This window comes from Candida pseudojiufengensis (assembly GCF_024610245.1).
Source record: "Candida pseudojiufengensis strain CBS 10847 chromosome Unknown scaffold10, whole genome shotgun sequence".
Lineage (NCBI taxonomy): Eukaryota > Fungi > Ascomycota > Pichiomycetes > Serinales > Debaryomycetaceae > Lodderomyces > Lodderomyces pseudojiufengensis.
The window spans coordinates 153,460-167,748 of record NW_026261540.1 but is presented as its reverse complement, the minus strand read 5'-3'; the positions used below and the strand labels follow the sequence as shown (position 1 = coordinate 167,748).

At 30.4% G+C, this 14,289-nt stretch overlaps 6 protein-coding genes across 6 annotated transcripts; 4 read left to right on the top strand and 2 right to left on the bottom strand. All coding sequences in view use genetic code 12, as the record gives it.

Moving 5' to 3' along the window:
- Positions 1-498: 498 nt before the first annotated feature.
- PFK2 (6-phosphofructokinase subunit beta) lies at positions 499-3,345 on the top strand (the record flags this gene model as incomplete). Its single annotated transcript, XM_051759968.1, has 1 exon — positions 499-3,345. The coding sequence occupies one exon, from the start codon at positions 499-501 to the stop codon at positions 3,343-3,345; it is 2,847 nt and encodes a 948-aa protein (XP_051612165.1).
- An 876-nt stretch (positions 3,346-4,221) lies between these two features.
- KGF55_005001 (uncharacterized protein) lies at positions 4,222-5,745 on the top strand (the record flags this gene model as incomplete). Its single annotated transcript, XM_051759967.1, has 1 exon — positions 4,222-5,745. One exon carries the CDS (start codon positions 4,222-4,224, stop codon positions 5,743-5,745), a length of 1,524 nt encoding a protein of 507 aa, XP_051612164.1.
- Positions 5,746-5,842: 97 nt separating this feature from the next.
- KGF55_005000 (iron-sulfur cluster assembly protein) lies at positions 5,843-6,445 on the bottom strand (the record flags this gene model as incomplete). Its single annotated transcript, XM_051759966.1, has 1 exon — positions 5,843-6,445. The coding sequence occupies one exon, from the start codon at positions 6,443-6,445 to the stop codon at positions 5,843-5,845; it is 603 nt and encodes a 200-aa protein (XP_051612163.1).
- A 228-nt stretch (positions 6,446-6,673) lies between these two features.
- Positions 6,674-10,246, top strand: KGF55_004999 (uncharacterized protein; the record flags this gene model as incomplete). The annotated part of the gene is made up of 1 exon (XM_051759965.1): positions 6,674-10,246. One exon carries the CDS (start codon positions 6,674-6,676, stop codon positions 10,244-10,246), a length of 3,573 nt encoding a protein of 1,190 aa, XP_051612162.1.
- A 118-nt stretch (positions 10,247-10,364) lies between these two features.
- On the bottom strand, positions 10,365-10,739 carry RBP1 (peptidylprolyl isomerase; the record flags this gene model as incomplete). The annotated part of the gene is made up of 1 exon (XM_051759964.1): positions 10,365-10,739. One exon carries the CDS (start codon positions 10,737-10,739, stop codon positions 10,365-10,367), a length of 375 nt encoding a protein of 124 aa, XP_051612161.1.
- Positions 10,740-11,819: 1,080 nt separating this feature from the next.
- On the top strand, positions 11,820-13,850 carry KGF55_004997 (uncharacterized protein; the record flags this gene model as incomplete). The annotated part of the gene is made up of 1 exon (XM_051759963.1): positions 11,820-13,850. One exon carries the CDS (start codon positions 11,820-11,822, stop codon positions 13,848-13,850), a length of 2,031 nt encoding a protein of 676 aa, XP_051612160.1.
- Positions 13,851-14,289: the final 439 nt, after the last annotated feature.

Genomic DNA, 14,289 nt, shown 5'->3' with positions numbered 1-14,289 from the left:
TGACATTATCGAAATATGAGACTTTGTTTTAAAAAAGAATTCAAAGTATAACTCATCATTTCTGAGAATTCAGTTTATCAATTGCTGGAATTTTGAATACATTGATGTATCTGATTCTTCTCAATGACGTAATGTATAAAACCTCTCTGGTCTATTAGCCCAACGTAATGCGAAAGTCAAGAGCAAGAAGTGGAGTTTAAAAAATACTGTGTATTCATTCATCTGCAAGACATTGATGTCTAGAAAGGAAACGGACATCGAATGAAAGAATAAGTGGTTATACTAGTTTGAATTGAAGGTAAACTTCTTTCGCAATTCAATCAACCGAAAAATAAAATTAAGACCATATTTTTTTGTGAGATAAAACATCATTTTAATCTTTTGCTAAATTAAGATCTCCGACACTATTATTTAAATTAACTTAAATCACCAAACTACACAACGCCAATTGCATTATAAAACTCGGTGGTTTTCTTGTTAGAGCAATTAGTCAAAGAAATGTCATCATTAGTCAACGGTACTTCAACAATTTATTTAGTTGCAGGTTCAAAATCATTACTCAATGAAGCAATATCATTCTACACATATATACTAGGATTAATTGGACATTCACAAAATAACAATACCACATATTTAACAAATGATGAAAACAAGATAATAATTGAAATAAAATTAGATCCCGATGTAGGGCTTAATCAACAAGAAATTAATGAAAGAAAAAATCAAATTGAATCAAAATTGAACATAGTGGATTGGAGATCATTAGATACTACATATGTTATGAAAGTTGCAAATTTAGTTGATTTAATTGAATTATTAAATGAGTCAAACTTCAAACTACAGATCACTCCTAATGAATTATACCCAAATGAAGCATATATAATAGATCCACTAGGCTATATAATGGGTTTCACTGCATGTAACGAACCTCTTACCGTTGTTCCTCCAATTCAAAAATCACACCCTAAACATGGTGGATCTAATGATACTCAATTGCATTCAAAAATAAACGAAAATGAAGGGTTATTAAGTCATTTTAAAAATAGAAGAAATATCGGGATTATGACTTCAGGAGGAGATGCTCCGGGAATGAATGCATGTGTCCGTGCAGTAGTCAGAGCAGCGATTTTTAGAGGTTCAAGAGCATTCGCTATAATGGAAGGTTATTCAGGTTTAGTCAAAGGTGGTAAGGAATACATAAAAGAAATGAAATGGCAAGACGTTCGTGGTTATTTAACTGATGGTGGTACAAATATTGGAACAGCTAGATGTATGGAGTTTAAAGAAAGATGGGGTAGATTGAAAGGTTGTAAAAATTTAATTGATGCTGGAATAGATGGATTAATTGTATGTGGAGGAGATGGATCATTGACTGGTGCAGATTTATTTAGAAGTGAGTGGCCTTCATTAATCTCTGAGTTAAGGGAGAAAAAAGAAATAACGGAAGAGCAATACGAGAGACATAAAAATCTATACATATGTGGAACTGTTGGTTCAATAGATAATGATATGGCAACAACTGATTCAACTATCGGTTGTTACTCTGCATTAGAAAGAATTTGTCGAGCTATAGATTATATTGACGCTACTGCAAATTCTCATAGTAGAGCATTTGTTGTGGAAGTTATGGGTAGACATTGCGGTTGGTTAGCTTTAATGGCTGGTATAGCAACAAGTGCTGATTATATATTCATACCAGAAAAACCTAGTTCAAGTCAAGATTGGCAAGATCAAATGAGTAGAATTGTTAAAAAACATAGAGATGCAGGAAAGAGGAAAACCATAGTTATAATTGCTGAAGGAGCAATAACATCAGATTTAAAATCAATAAGTGCGGAAGATGTTAAAGATGTTTTGGCTAATAGATTAAAATTAGACACAAGAATAACCACTTTAGGTCATGTTCAAAGAGGTGGTACCGCAGTTGCATTTGATAGAATACTAGCAACTTTACAAGGAATTGAGGCGGTGAAGGCGGTGTTAGAATTAGACCCAACCACATCATCACCATTAATTGCAATTGATGAGAATAAAATCGTTAGAAAACCTTTGGTAGAAGCGGTGAAAATTACTAAATCTGTAGCTGACGCTATAGCCGAAAAAGATTTTGATAAAGCTATGTCCCTCAGAGATTCTGAATTCAAAGAGCATTTATCGAATTTTATTGCAATGAATAGTGCTAATCATGAAGAACCAATTTTACCTGTTGATAAAAGAAAAAAATTTGCTATTATAAATATTGGTGCACCAGCTGGTGGTATGAATTCTGCAGTTTATGCATTTGCAACGTATTGTATGTCTAAAGGTCATACTCCGTATGCTATACATAATGGGTTTTCTGGATTATCAAGACACGAATCAATAAAATCTATTGAATGGTTAGATATAGAAGGATGGAATAGTGTTGGTGGATCAAATATTGGTACAAATAGACAAACTCCAGAAGAAACTGATTTAGGTATGATAGCTCATTATTTTGAAAAATATCAATTCGATGGATTGGTAATAGTTGGTGGATTTGAAGCATTTGTTTCATTATATCAATTGGAAAATGCAAGATCAATGTATCCTGCTTTTAGAATACCTATGGTATTAGTTCCTGCTACTATTTCAAATAACGTTCCAGGTACTGAATATTCTTTGGGAGCAGATACTTGTCTTAATTCATTAATGGATTATTGTGATATAATAAAGCAATCAGCATCAGCAACAAAAGGTAGAGCATTTGTTATAGAAGTCCAAGGAGGTAATTCTGGATATATTGCCACTTTTGCTTCTTTGGTAAGTGGAGCTCAAGCATCATATGTTCCAGAAGAAGGAATACATTTACAACAACTAGAAATGGATATAAATTCTTTACGTGAATCATTTGCTGTTGAAAAAAATTTAACTAAAGCTGGAAAATTAATAATTAAATCTTCTAATGCTAGTAAGGTTCTTACACCAAAAGTGTTAGCTGATATTATAAACACTGAGTGTAATGGAGAATTTGATACTAAAACAGCCATTCCAGGTCATGTACAACAAGGTGGACTACCTTCTCCTATAGACAGAACAAGAGCAGATAGGTTTGCTATTAAAGCAGTACAATTCATTGAGGAAAATACAGATAAGATGGATAAATACAGATACGTTTTAGATTATCCTCATGATGACCAAAATCTTGTATCGACGGCTTCCGTTTTAGGTGTTAAAAGTTCACATTTGAAATTTACTAGTGTAAAGAGATTATATGATTTTGAAACTGAATTAGGTACAAGAATGCCTAAAAATGTTTTCTGGTCTAGTATTAGAGTTATGGCTGACGATTTGGTTGGTAGAACCAAATATAATGGAAAAAATTAATTTAAATAAATAGATTTTCTTTCAGTATTAAATTTAAATCGTCAATAACTATAATATAACGAATTGATATACTCAGGTTTTGTTTATTTTATTTTCATTTCTAGCCGTGTCGTGAAATCTGAATCGAGATTTGCAATTTACGAATTTTTGAATAAGGGTTTTTTTTTCGATAGTAGTTTATTTTGATGCATATTGTATTAAATTCGCTGGCTAGGACACTTTCAAATTATCAATTGCTTTTGAAAGTCGAAATTATCTTCGTCCACCAAATTAGCGTTTATCAGCTCATACACTCATAATGTATGTGGACTCTTCTACTATATGATCTTTTACGTGCAAGGTACATGAAACACGTCTTAACAATCTAAAAAATAATTTATTTAAAGTTAAATCTTAAAACATTCCATACGTTATGTAACTTATTCGATAATCACACGACCTTATATTATTGTAATAAAAATAACTTTAAAGAAAAATTGTTTAAATATTGTTTTAAATATAACTAAAAACAAATAAATAGATTATACAAGATTAGGCATAGATAATTGTCAAATAAAACAACCACTGCAGTATAAACATTAGTACTGGAACTAAACAGGAATAAAGGTTTGATTTGGACAACAATTTCATTTCAAATTTGAATATAGGTTAGGTCTTAAATTAGTTGTAAAATTCAAAACATTCTATCAATTTATCAAGCAAAGACTTAAATTTACAAATTACATTCAATTTCATTCATTCAACACCACTGATTGTACCGCTAGCCACTAAAAAAGTATAATGTATGCGGTAGATCATCAACCCCCTCAATCACGACAGATGTTCAATCAAGGGAAACAGCCCAAATTCACGTCAAATACAATACATACCTTCAATATGTCACCAAGATCATCACCGAGAGATATGGAATCTAATGAATACAGAGATTCACGAATTGGTTCGATAAACAAACTCACAAATTCGTTTGATAATTTAACCTTAAGTTTGTCTGACCAATCGACAACTGTATCACCACTAGCACGTCAAGATAATTTAACTCAATATACACCCATGATATCTATGTTCAGCAAAATACTAAATTTAAAAGATCCTTCAGTGATACTTGAATGTGATAAAAACTCGAAATTGTTGAAGAAAATTAGGGATAATAGTGCTACACCACAAGAATTATTCTCAAAAGTGATAATACCTTGGGATTTATGGTTAAAAAATGATTTAGTTATCAAAGACGTTAAAGTCAAAATAACAATGTTAAGCGAAATTAATGGGATGATGGAAACAGAATTACAAAATTTATTAAGCAATACAAGTTTTGAAGAAATTACTTTAAACTACTACTCAAAGTTATTAATTGCTTATAAATTTTACGATTCACCTTTAAAGGAAAAACTGAACAACAACATTAAAAGTATCGGGAATAATATGTTCATGATCAGTTCAACATTACAAGAAAATGATGAAGAGGATGAAGAGTTCAACAGTGTCGGTAAACCAATGTATCGTACAATTTCCAACAAATCAAATATATCGAATAATTCAAATAATAAAAATAGGCGTATGAGTAATGGAAGCTCAATATCCAAAAGAAGATTTTCTTCATTTTTGGGTGGTAATAATAACACTGGGAAGCAAAGTCATATTTCATCACCTGAACATAATGAAATGAATAAGAATTCTATAACCCCTCCTCAACTATCAAGTTCTAGATTTCCTTCAAATCAAGACAATATAAGCCCTACATCACATCATAATGAGCAACTTCAGAGTCCTCGTCAAGAAAGCAACAATAATAACAACCACAACTATGAATCTTCAACTTCGTTATCATCTTCCTCAACTTTAAACTCAATACTATCAAAACTGAAACTTTATAACAGAATGAAAAAGAATACAAACAGAGAATCAACATCCTCTGTAAATTCCAACTTATCGAATCATAGTTGGGGTAGTAATAGAAGCAGTATCAGCACAACAAATACCGGTACAACATCAATTGGTTCAAGGCGAAGAAGCATGGGATTGAAGAATACTGGTGGTGCAAACAGTCAAAATAATTTAAATGGTGCTCAATTCTCATTATCAAATAACTCAAACAGTTCGGGTACTAATTCTAGTGTTTCATCGTTTGTATCTGCTAGTACTATTATTCCGACACCGATACAGACTAGTAATGATGAAGAATTGCAAAAATTGAAGGACATATTGAAGGACAAAAGTGATTATTATTTACAAGTTTCAAAACTTAACAATATCATTTTGACAATTTCAAAATACATATATGATGGACCGGCTAATAATAACGGAAAATTATTCAAATTTTTAGAGTTCATAAAAAAATATTTATTTAAATTCATCATCATTGATCTATATACAATGATAACCAACTATGTTGAATTTTAATTTTGATAAATCATCAAACATCCATGACTTTAAATGCTGTAATATATAATTAGACACTTTTCAATTCAGATTACTTATTAATAAACATTTTCCAATCTTATTTACATGTACTTAGCATCTGCAGTATGACACTTAACAACTGATCATTTTCACACGCAGCAGCCACTCGCTCTTTATCATTTAATTGTTTATTAACCTGATTTTCCGATTGATGAGATCCTTCTTTTATGTATATCTTAATTCTGAATCTCGCAGGTAAACTCCTATCCAATCTTACTCTAATTCCCAAACCTATCAAAGTAGCTAGGGAACAATGCGTTATAGTTGGTGTGATTTTGATTGTGACTTGTGATATTTGATCATGTGGTTTTTTTTCAATGTGAATGTCTTCAAGGTTTACTACCGCTAGTTGAGCCAATGTTAAAGGATGCTCTGGATCAGATATCGTTGAAATTAAATCGAATATCTCTTGTTCGTCTATTTCCTCTATATCTTCTGAGTTAGATAGTTCGGACAAAGATTCTTCTAACGATGATATTTCTTCGTCATTGTTAAATAATGATAATGATGTAATTTGTGAAATTAATTTCTTATTCTTTTCATATATTGTTTGATTTTCATAATTTGTTGTTGAGTCAAGTCTTGTGGGTAAGCTATTTACGTCTATAATCGTTGGATTTGCATTTATTGGATCACTCATTTGCGATGTAATGTTATAATCGATGTTATTATAAAGAAAAGGTTAATTCAATATGATGTTACTAAGCGATAAATAAGATTCAGAAGTCCAATTTTGAATGACGTCAAATAAACTAATCTTTCCGACATTACTACTAGATCAAAATACCATACATTTTATCAATCTAAACTATCACCAAAAACAAATCGTAGGAACGAAATTTATCTGGTTCCGACTGATTCAATTTCAATGGAAAATTATAACCCGGCATTTTTACAACAATTAAATCCATTTCTACGAATCCATATACCACCAACTTTAAAAAATAATGAAATTACGATAAAATTAGTATCACAATTTAATGTAAATAATGTGAGAAATAAACAGTGGGATAACTGCTTAATACGAAACAGATTATCAACTCCGAAATACTTGATTGAAATTGATTATGATGAGAATTTAAGAATACCGTCAAAAAATAAAATCCCAAATCAACATGATTTATTGTCACCGTTTAATCAGGAATCTGATATATTCCCGAATGGGATTTTAACTCATCAGTGGTTTGAAAAATATATTAATGAGATTCCATTTGCAATATTATATGTTTGTGAAATACTGACAGAAGGGGCAGCAGAGAAGGTTGATGCATTGATACTTCGATTAAAAAAGTTGAAAACGGAATTAGAAGAGATTGAATGTAAATTGGTCGTACTATTAATTTTCCAAAATAATTCAATTGATGAGAGCACAATTGATAAAATAAAATCTGAATTGAATTTCCCTAAAATGGGATATTTATACCAATTGGTCGATACAGAGAATACAATAGATAGGGACGTTGAAATAGTCGTTAATTCAATACTATCAAACTTATGGAAAATATCTCATGATTTTTATTCAAATATAGAATACAGGATTAAACAAAGACATAAGAAATACTATACCATGCCATCCACAGATGCAATTGACACTTCGATTGAACTAACTCCTAAATTTCTTGAAATTAGAAATTTGATTAAACAAGCTATAATGGGCGAATTTATCAATCCTAGTAATTTGGAACCTAGTATAAAATTATTGGAAGTAGCTTATCAAGATTTAATTGGGTTATTGGATAGCATGTATGCAATAAATTTACTGGATCATGATAATAAACTAATAGCTCAAATACGAACAATTTTAGATATAATTGCATTCCATATTGTACGAGGGTACTTTGCAATTGAAGAACCTGTCAAATCGTTAAGAAAACATAAAACTCATATTATAAATGTAGTTGAGATACTAAAAGAGAATCATGAATGGATATCGAAACAATATGAATGGTTAGCAGAATTAATGGATATGATTCCATATAACATGCTAAACTATTTAAATACTACCGCTGTTTCAAGAAGCAGCAATAATAATGGAATTAGTCTGACTATTTTTTTTGGTGGAATTCATACACCAGAATTTGATTTGATTAGTAACCCTGGTTTAATTTATTTGAAAGCATTTGAGTTAAATTCAGAACTGGGTAAAAGAATAGAGTTGTTACAGAAATCGATTGAGTCATTAGAGTCAATTCAACTGGAAGCAATGAATGAATCGCTGATTTCGGGTAGTGACAGTTTAGTCCTGGTAATCTCTTATATTAATTGGTTGTTGGGTGAAGAATACTTTAAAATTGGAGACTATAAAAAGTCATCAGACTTCTTAGAAATGTCTTATAGTTCTTTGGGTGATGGGAAATGGTTGAGCATAAGTGAAGTCATATTGGTCAAATTATTAAAATGTTATTCTATATTAGACAGTAAAAAATTGGAGTTCAATACAATTTTGAAATTAAGTACTTTTCCTCATTCCTTCGTATTTGATGATGATAAAATTGCAAATTTATGTGATAATATATTTGAGTTTGATGGTGATAAAGTTGAAATTGATTTATTGGATTCTAAATTACACGAATTGTTCGTTGTTGATGTGCTTTTGATAGACAAAAAAAAAGTTAATGATAGTCTTAATGAGACTACTACAACGACAGTTGGAGATGAATTATTATTTCAAGTCAGTCTCAAGTCAAAAATAAACCTACTGACACTCAAAACTTTACTACCTTCAGGCTCAGATGTATATGCTTCCTTGAAGCAAATTGATATTCCATTCACTAGATTAGACAAAGTGTCCAAAAATAAAGGAATAAAGAATATATCAATAAGTCATGATCCAACCAAAACAAAACAAGATACAAACATTATCCATGTAAAAGGTCAGGAATTAGAGCAAACATTTGTTGGTTCGGCAAATTTAACTTTTGATCATATACCAATGACTTTACAACATGAGCAATATATAACTCACTCGGGAACTTATGGAATTGAAGTGGTAAAACTACAAATAGTAATTGAAATTAAAAACAAAGAAAGAACCAAAATTATTAGATCGAATAAAATTGAATTACATAACTTGGCATCTAAAAAAACAAATTCCAATGCTTTTGGTAATCCTATAAATAACTTTGGATATTTAAAACTAGGTGACTCGAAGATTCCTAAATTTATCAGATTGGCTGAATCAAATAGATCAATCGTTGTTCACCCGAAAATACCAAGTATAAATATTGTGCCCGTCAATGATATTGATTGCTACATAGTGGGTGAAAAATATACAATACCTTTCAGCATAAATTTTGACAACGATGATGTTAAGTCAAACCAAAAGGTAGCTTTAACTGTTGGTGTCAAGAACAAAGGTTACTCTGTGGGAAAAAATAATGCTGGAGAGGAGGTAACATTGTCATGGAATGATTTAAAAGATGATGAACCATTAAAGTTGTCGTCTATCGCGGAAGACAAACTAGCTGATTTGAATATTTTCAGTAGACAATACGGATTAGATCTACTAAATTTGCAGTTTCTGTTAATATTATATGATGATGATGATGATTCTTGGAATGATCAGAAGGGAGGAATCGAACCGGAATCTCATTCGTATATGATTCAAACTGTTGAGGTTCCAATATTGCAAAAACCTTTCGATAGTCAATACTTTACTTTACCAAAATATGACGAAAGTTTGAAGTTTCCTCAATACAATGAAGGAGAGAAATCACCAATCTTAAAAAGAGAATGGCAATTAATTTTAAAAACTACCGATTTATTGAGTAGCTTTAACTTGAATCATTTGAATCTTAATGCGAGAATTACTAATGTTGAGTTTAATATCATATCCAGAAATCCAGATGTAACTATTCAATTGTTGGGAGGTTATGAAAATGATCGTAAAGGCAGTATTGATACAAAAAGTCAATTGTTTATAACAGAGACCAAAAATGGATTCAGTTATAGAAATGTTGAAGTAATAGTTTCGACAACCATAAAATGGAAACGATCATCAGGGGAGAAAGATGAACCAATTAATGAATACATCATACCCGAATGGTCAGCATTATTACATTTATGCTCTCCTAGAGTGTTATTAGTTGTTGAAGAAGTCTATCACAAATCAACATTTAAACTCAAATATATTCTAGAAAATCCAACTCCCCAATCATTAAATTTTACCAGTGAGTTAGTAGACTTAAAAGCTTGGTCAATTGACCCAAGTTTTGAAGATCAATCAGCTAATGAATTGGCTCCATTTACCGTCAAACCTGTCAGCTCATATATCATACAATTTTATTTAAAGTTGCACCTGGATGATGATGATAAAAAAAAAGTTGTCAGATTACCCAAATTGAATCTTTTTGATATTAATTATAGAATATATTTACAAGTTTCAGTTACTCAAAACAATGTATTATATAAGGATGGTTCACTATATTACGTTTTATCTTAGAAAAAACTCTTGGTTGAAACAACTTCCAACGATTGAAAGAAAATTAAAAAGTGTAACAAAAAATATAATAGTATTTGTGTATTCTATTCGAAAATATAAGATATCTTCTATCATTTATTTATTTACCATTAACATTCAACAATTCAACTTCAAAAACTAATGTAGAATTAGCAGGAATTAAACCAGGGAATCCTCTATTTCCATAACCTAATTCCGGAGGAATTGTCAATAAAGCTTTCGTTCCCTTTGAAATTTCAGGTAAGGAACTTGCTCCTTTTCCATAATTATTAGTCAATGAAATATCCCAACCTTTAATTACTTGTCCCACTCCAATGGTACAAGTAAATGGTTTACCTCTTTTCTTAGAACTATCAAATTCTTTCCCATTAGTTAATGTACCATCGTAATGAATTGTTATTGTATCTCCTGGTTTAGCAAATGTTTTACCATCTCCTTCTTGTAAGATTTCGACTTTTGGTAATGATTCTGACATTGTATATTAAAGTCCAATTGAGTTAGTGTAGAAAAGACTTGATTCAATTGAGTTGAATTAAATGTGTATATTGCTTTGTATGCTTTTTTTTTATGAGGGTAGATTGCGTTGAAATAAGATTCCTTATAAAACAAAATAAGCTGCCACTATGTCGTACTACCATGTGTCCTTTGGTTTTTCTATAGACTACTAAAATATTACTTAGCCTAAGCCGTACTCCGAAAGATAAAATTAATTCTTAAATGTAGCTACTCTAAGAAAATTTAATACTGAAATGAATCAGTAAAGTATTGTATCCGCAAGTGTTGCTAGCGGTATGAGATTTATAAAATATTTAGCGAGGGCTGTATTAATTCCAAGAGTGATGTGTATTTTTTTATTTTTAACTTAGTATTAGCCTAGATCTAAATGTAGTATTTAGTTCGTAAACAAGCTTTCAGCCTTAGGTTAACCCTAGAATCAACTTAAAATCTTAAAATTGGCTAGTTGATTGTGGAATATACTTATATAACCAAAAACTATAATATAATGATAGTGAAATTGTATAAATTTATATTTATTTACAAATTAGGCTAATAAGCACTTCTATTAATAATTATCTTTTCGATACAAAACTACATAGCTCAAGGGTCCACTAACACTTTACACATAACAAATCATTTACTTGCAACAGAGTATAGATCAACCTTACCTCATTACCAAAGTATAATTGACGGATCAAATTAAATTGTGTTATACCCGAACTTATAGAAATTCTAATAATTACGCTATTATATTTTTCAAACTACACTAGATCTATATACCCATAAAAATCACACTCCCATCAAATATTATATCGAAATATTATCGAGTTTTATCTTAACTTCTTATCCATTGTATTATACAATCATATACACCATTAGTGAATACCGTTGATAAATAAACTCAGATATATCTATAACCACCAATTTTAATATTCCATTAACTCCGGTGATCAATATAATATTTTAATAATAAAGCCGTGTAGGATTCAAATTAAAACATATTTTTAAAAAACTACAAATAAAAGTCCTTGTCAATTCTTCTATACATCACTTAAATATGTCAGATGTTAAAATTGAGATTGATCGTACAACCACAGATGGAACTTTTACAAATCATGATATCATAAAAGGATCAGTAACATTAGTTGTTACAAAAGCAATAACTTTGAATTGGATACAAGTTAAATTAGAAGGTATATCGTCAACACAATTATCTATACCAAAACAACTAAATAATAGAAAAGATAGAGACAAGAAAGAAAAATTAATAAAAGATGATCACAAAGTATTGTACGATACTCAAATTGTATTTCCCCCGGATAATGTACGACAAGTTTCTCAAGCCAAAGATTTTACTTTAGCCCCAGGTAATTATTCTTATGGTTTTGAATTTAAAATACCATTGAATAATTCATGTGTTAAAATGGGTGGAATCACCAATAAAGTTTCATTAAATCTTAAAACATTTGATGTCATGATAAATAATGGTAATTTTAATTCTACATTTGTTAAAAATAAGGCAAATCAATTTATAAATGAATATGGAGTACCTTTAAATGGTTCAAATCAAAAAGGATCGATAAAACCTCCACAAAATCAGCAACAGCATTATCATATAACATCCCAATTGCCTCCTTCATTATCAGGTATAGGAGATTTTGCAAAAATAAAATACTTTTTAAAAGTTACTTGTAAAAGATCATCATTTTTGAAGACTAATTTAAGAGCATATGATCCTTTTATTTTTCTACCTTTGGATTTGGATATGAATAATAGACCATTATTGGGTAATCAAGAATTTGAGGTAGACTATAGAGAAGCATTTGTTAGAAAAGAATTAATTTTCAGAAATAGAATACCAGAGATTGTTGGCGTAAAATTTCCTACAAATTCAACAAGAAAAACCAATGAGAAAAAAGCGTTACCTGCTGTACCTAATATAGCTCCGAAAAAACAAGGATTAATTCTGAGATTGTTTGGAAGTGACTCGAATGTTTCGTCTTCATTAAATACGTCAAATGTTTATTCACAAGCATCTCATCAAATTCCACATTCAAGTTCTGAAAAACCTCGAAAATTTATACCTGAGATTAATGCGAAGGATGTACCGTTTTCATTTGAAATAAGATTTCGATATCCTGCGTTTTTGATACCTACAAAACCACCATCTTTTAAGTTATTTTTGATTTCAAGCTTGAATCCTCAAAGATATAGTTTAGCAGAATATGGCAAACCAGATGAATCAAATGGATTGGGGATTATATACTTACAAAAACTTACCATTACCCTTACATCGACCACTTTAGTCTCAGTAGTAGAAAATGATGGAGCATCGAATGAGTATCACATGGGACAACACGAAGAAAGAATTGATATTTGTAATAACACCTACCAAAATTTAAAATTTGATTTAATGCATAGTCAATTGAATAGAAACGCATCATCGGTTTCATCAAATAATTTGAATTCACCTACAAATTCCATATACGAAATTGAAATTCCTCGTAAATATTTTGATAATTGTATATTACCTGATCATTTGTCCCCCAGTTTCAAAACATGTAATATTACAAGAAAATATAACCTTAACATAAAAGCTGGATTTTCTTGTGAAATAATTAAGGACTTTAGGGATAAATCAGAACTTTCCAAAAAAATTAAGTACGTTGATTTACAATGTGTCAATATCAAAGTATTAAGTGGACTAAATATTACAAGCACGCTCCATAACAACGCTTCTAGAAGTTCAATACCTACTTTATCACAAAATTCAACTAGCAATAACACACCACAATTACATACACCACCACCTACACTTCCCAGTAAAGCATCAGAAAGACTGTATTCTCACTCATCAATAAGTCCGATGAATCACAGCAGTCCCCAAAATAATGGTTCATCTCATAATGAATCTAATGGACACATACAAGATCACGAGACAAATGAAAATTCCACGAATGAACCAACGGCAATGCTACCAACTTATGAAGATGTTGTTTTAGAAAGTTCATATCAAGACAATAGTGAACATCAGAGAGCTAGACGTAGGTATCAACAACATGAACAGTATTATTATAATTTAGAATAGAATCACGAAACTTCTTATACGCCTGTGTAATATTTGAATAGTTTGCATGAAGTTCGCATACCCCTTAATTGAATTGATTTCTATGTGTAAAAAAGCTAGATTACTATTCTATGTCAGGACAAATTTGTTGCAAAATTTTTAAAATTTCAATCAAATTGAGAGGCAGATTATGCAAATCGAGAGAAGTATAGATTATATAAGGCCGAGCCAGTTTGAACTCGTTGACAACCTTTTCATTTAATGTCATTGGCATATGATATGATTACATTAAATGTAGTGTTGCAGAATTTAAAAACTACATCCGTACTACAATACAAACTTTAGCGCAACTTTTTTAAATTCAAAAACGTGAGAAATTTGACCGTACTGACTCAAAATTAAATGCATATAAGAAATCAGCTCACCTTTTTATATTTCTCTTAAAACTTCGTTTTTGAGT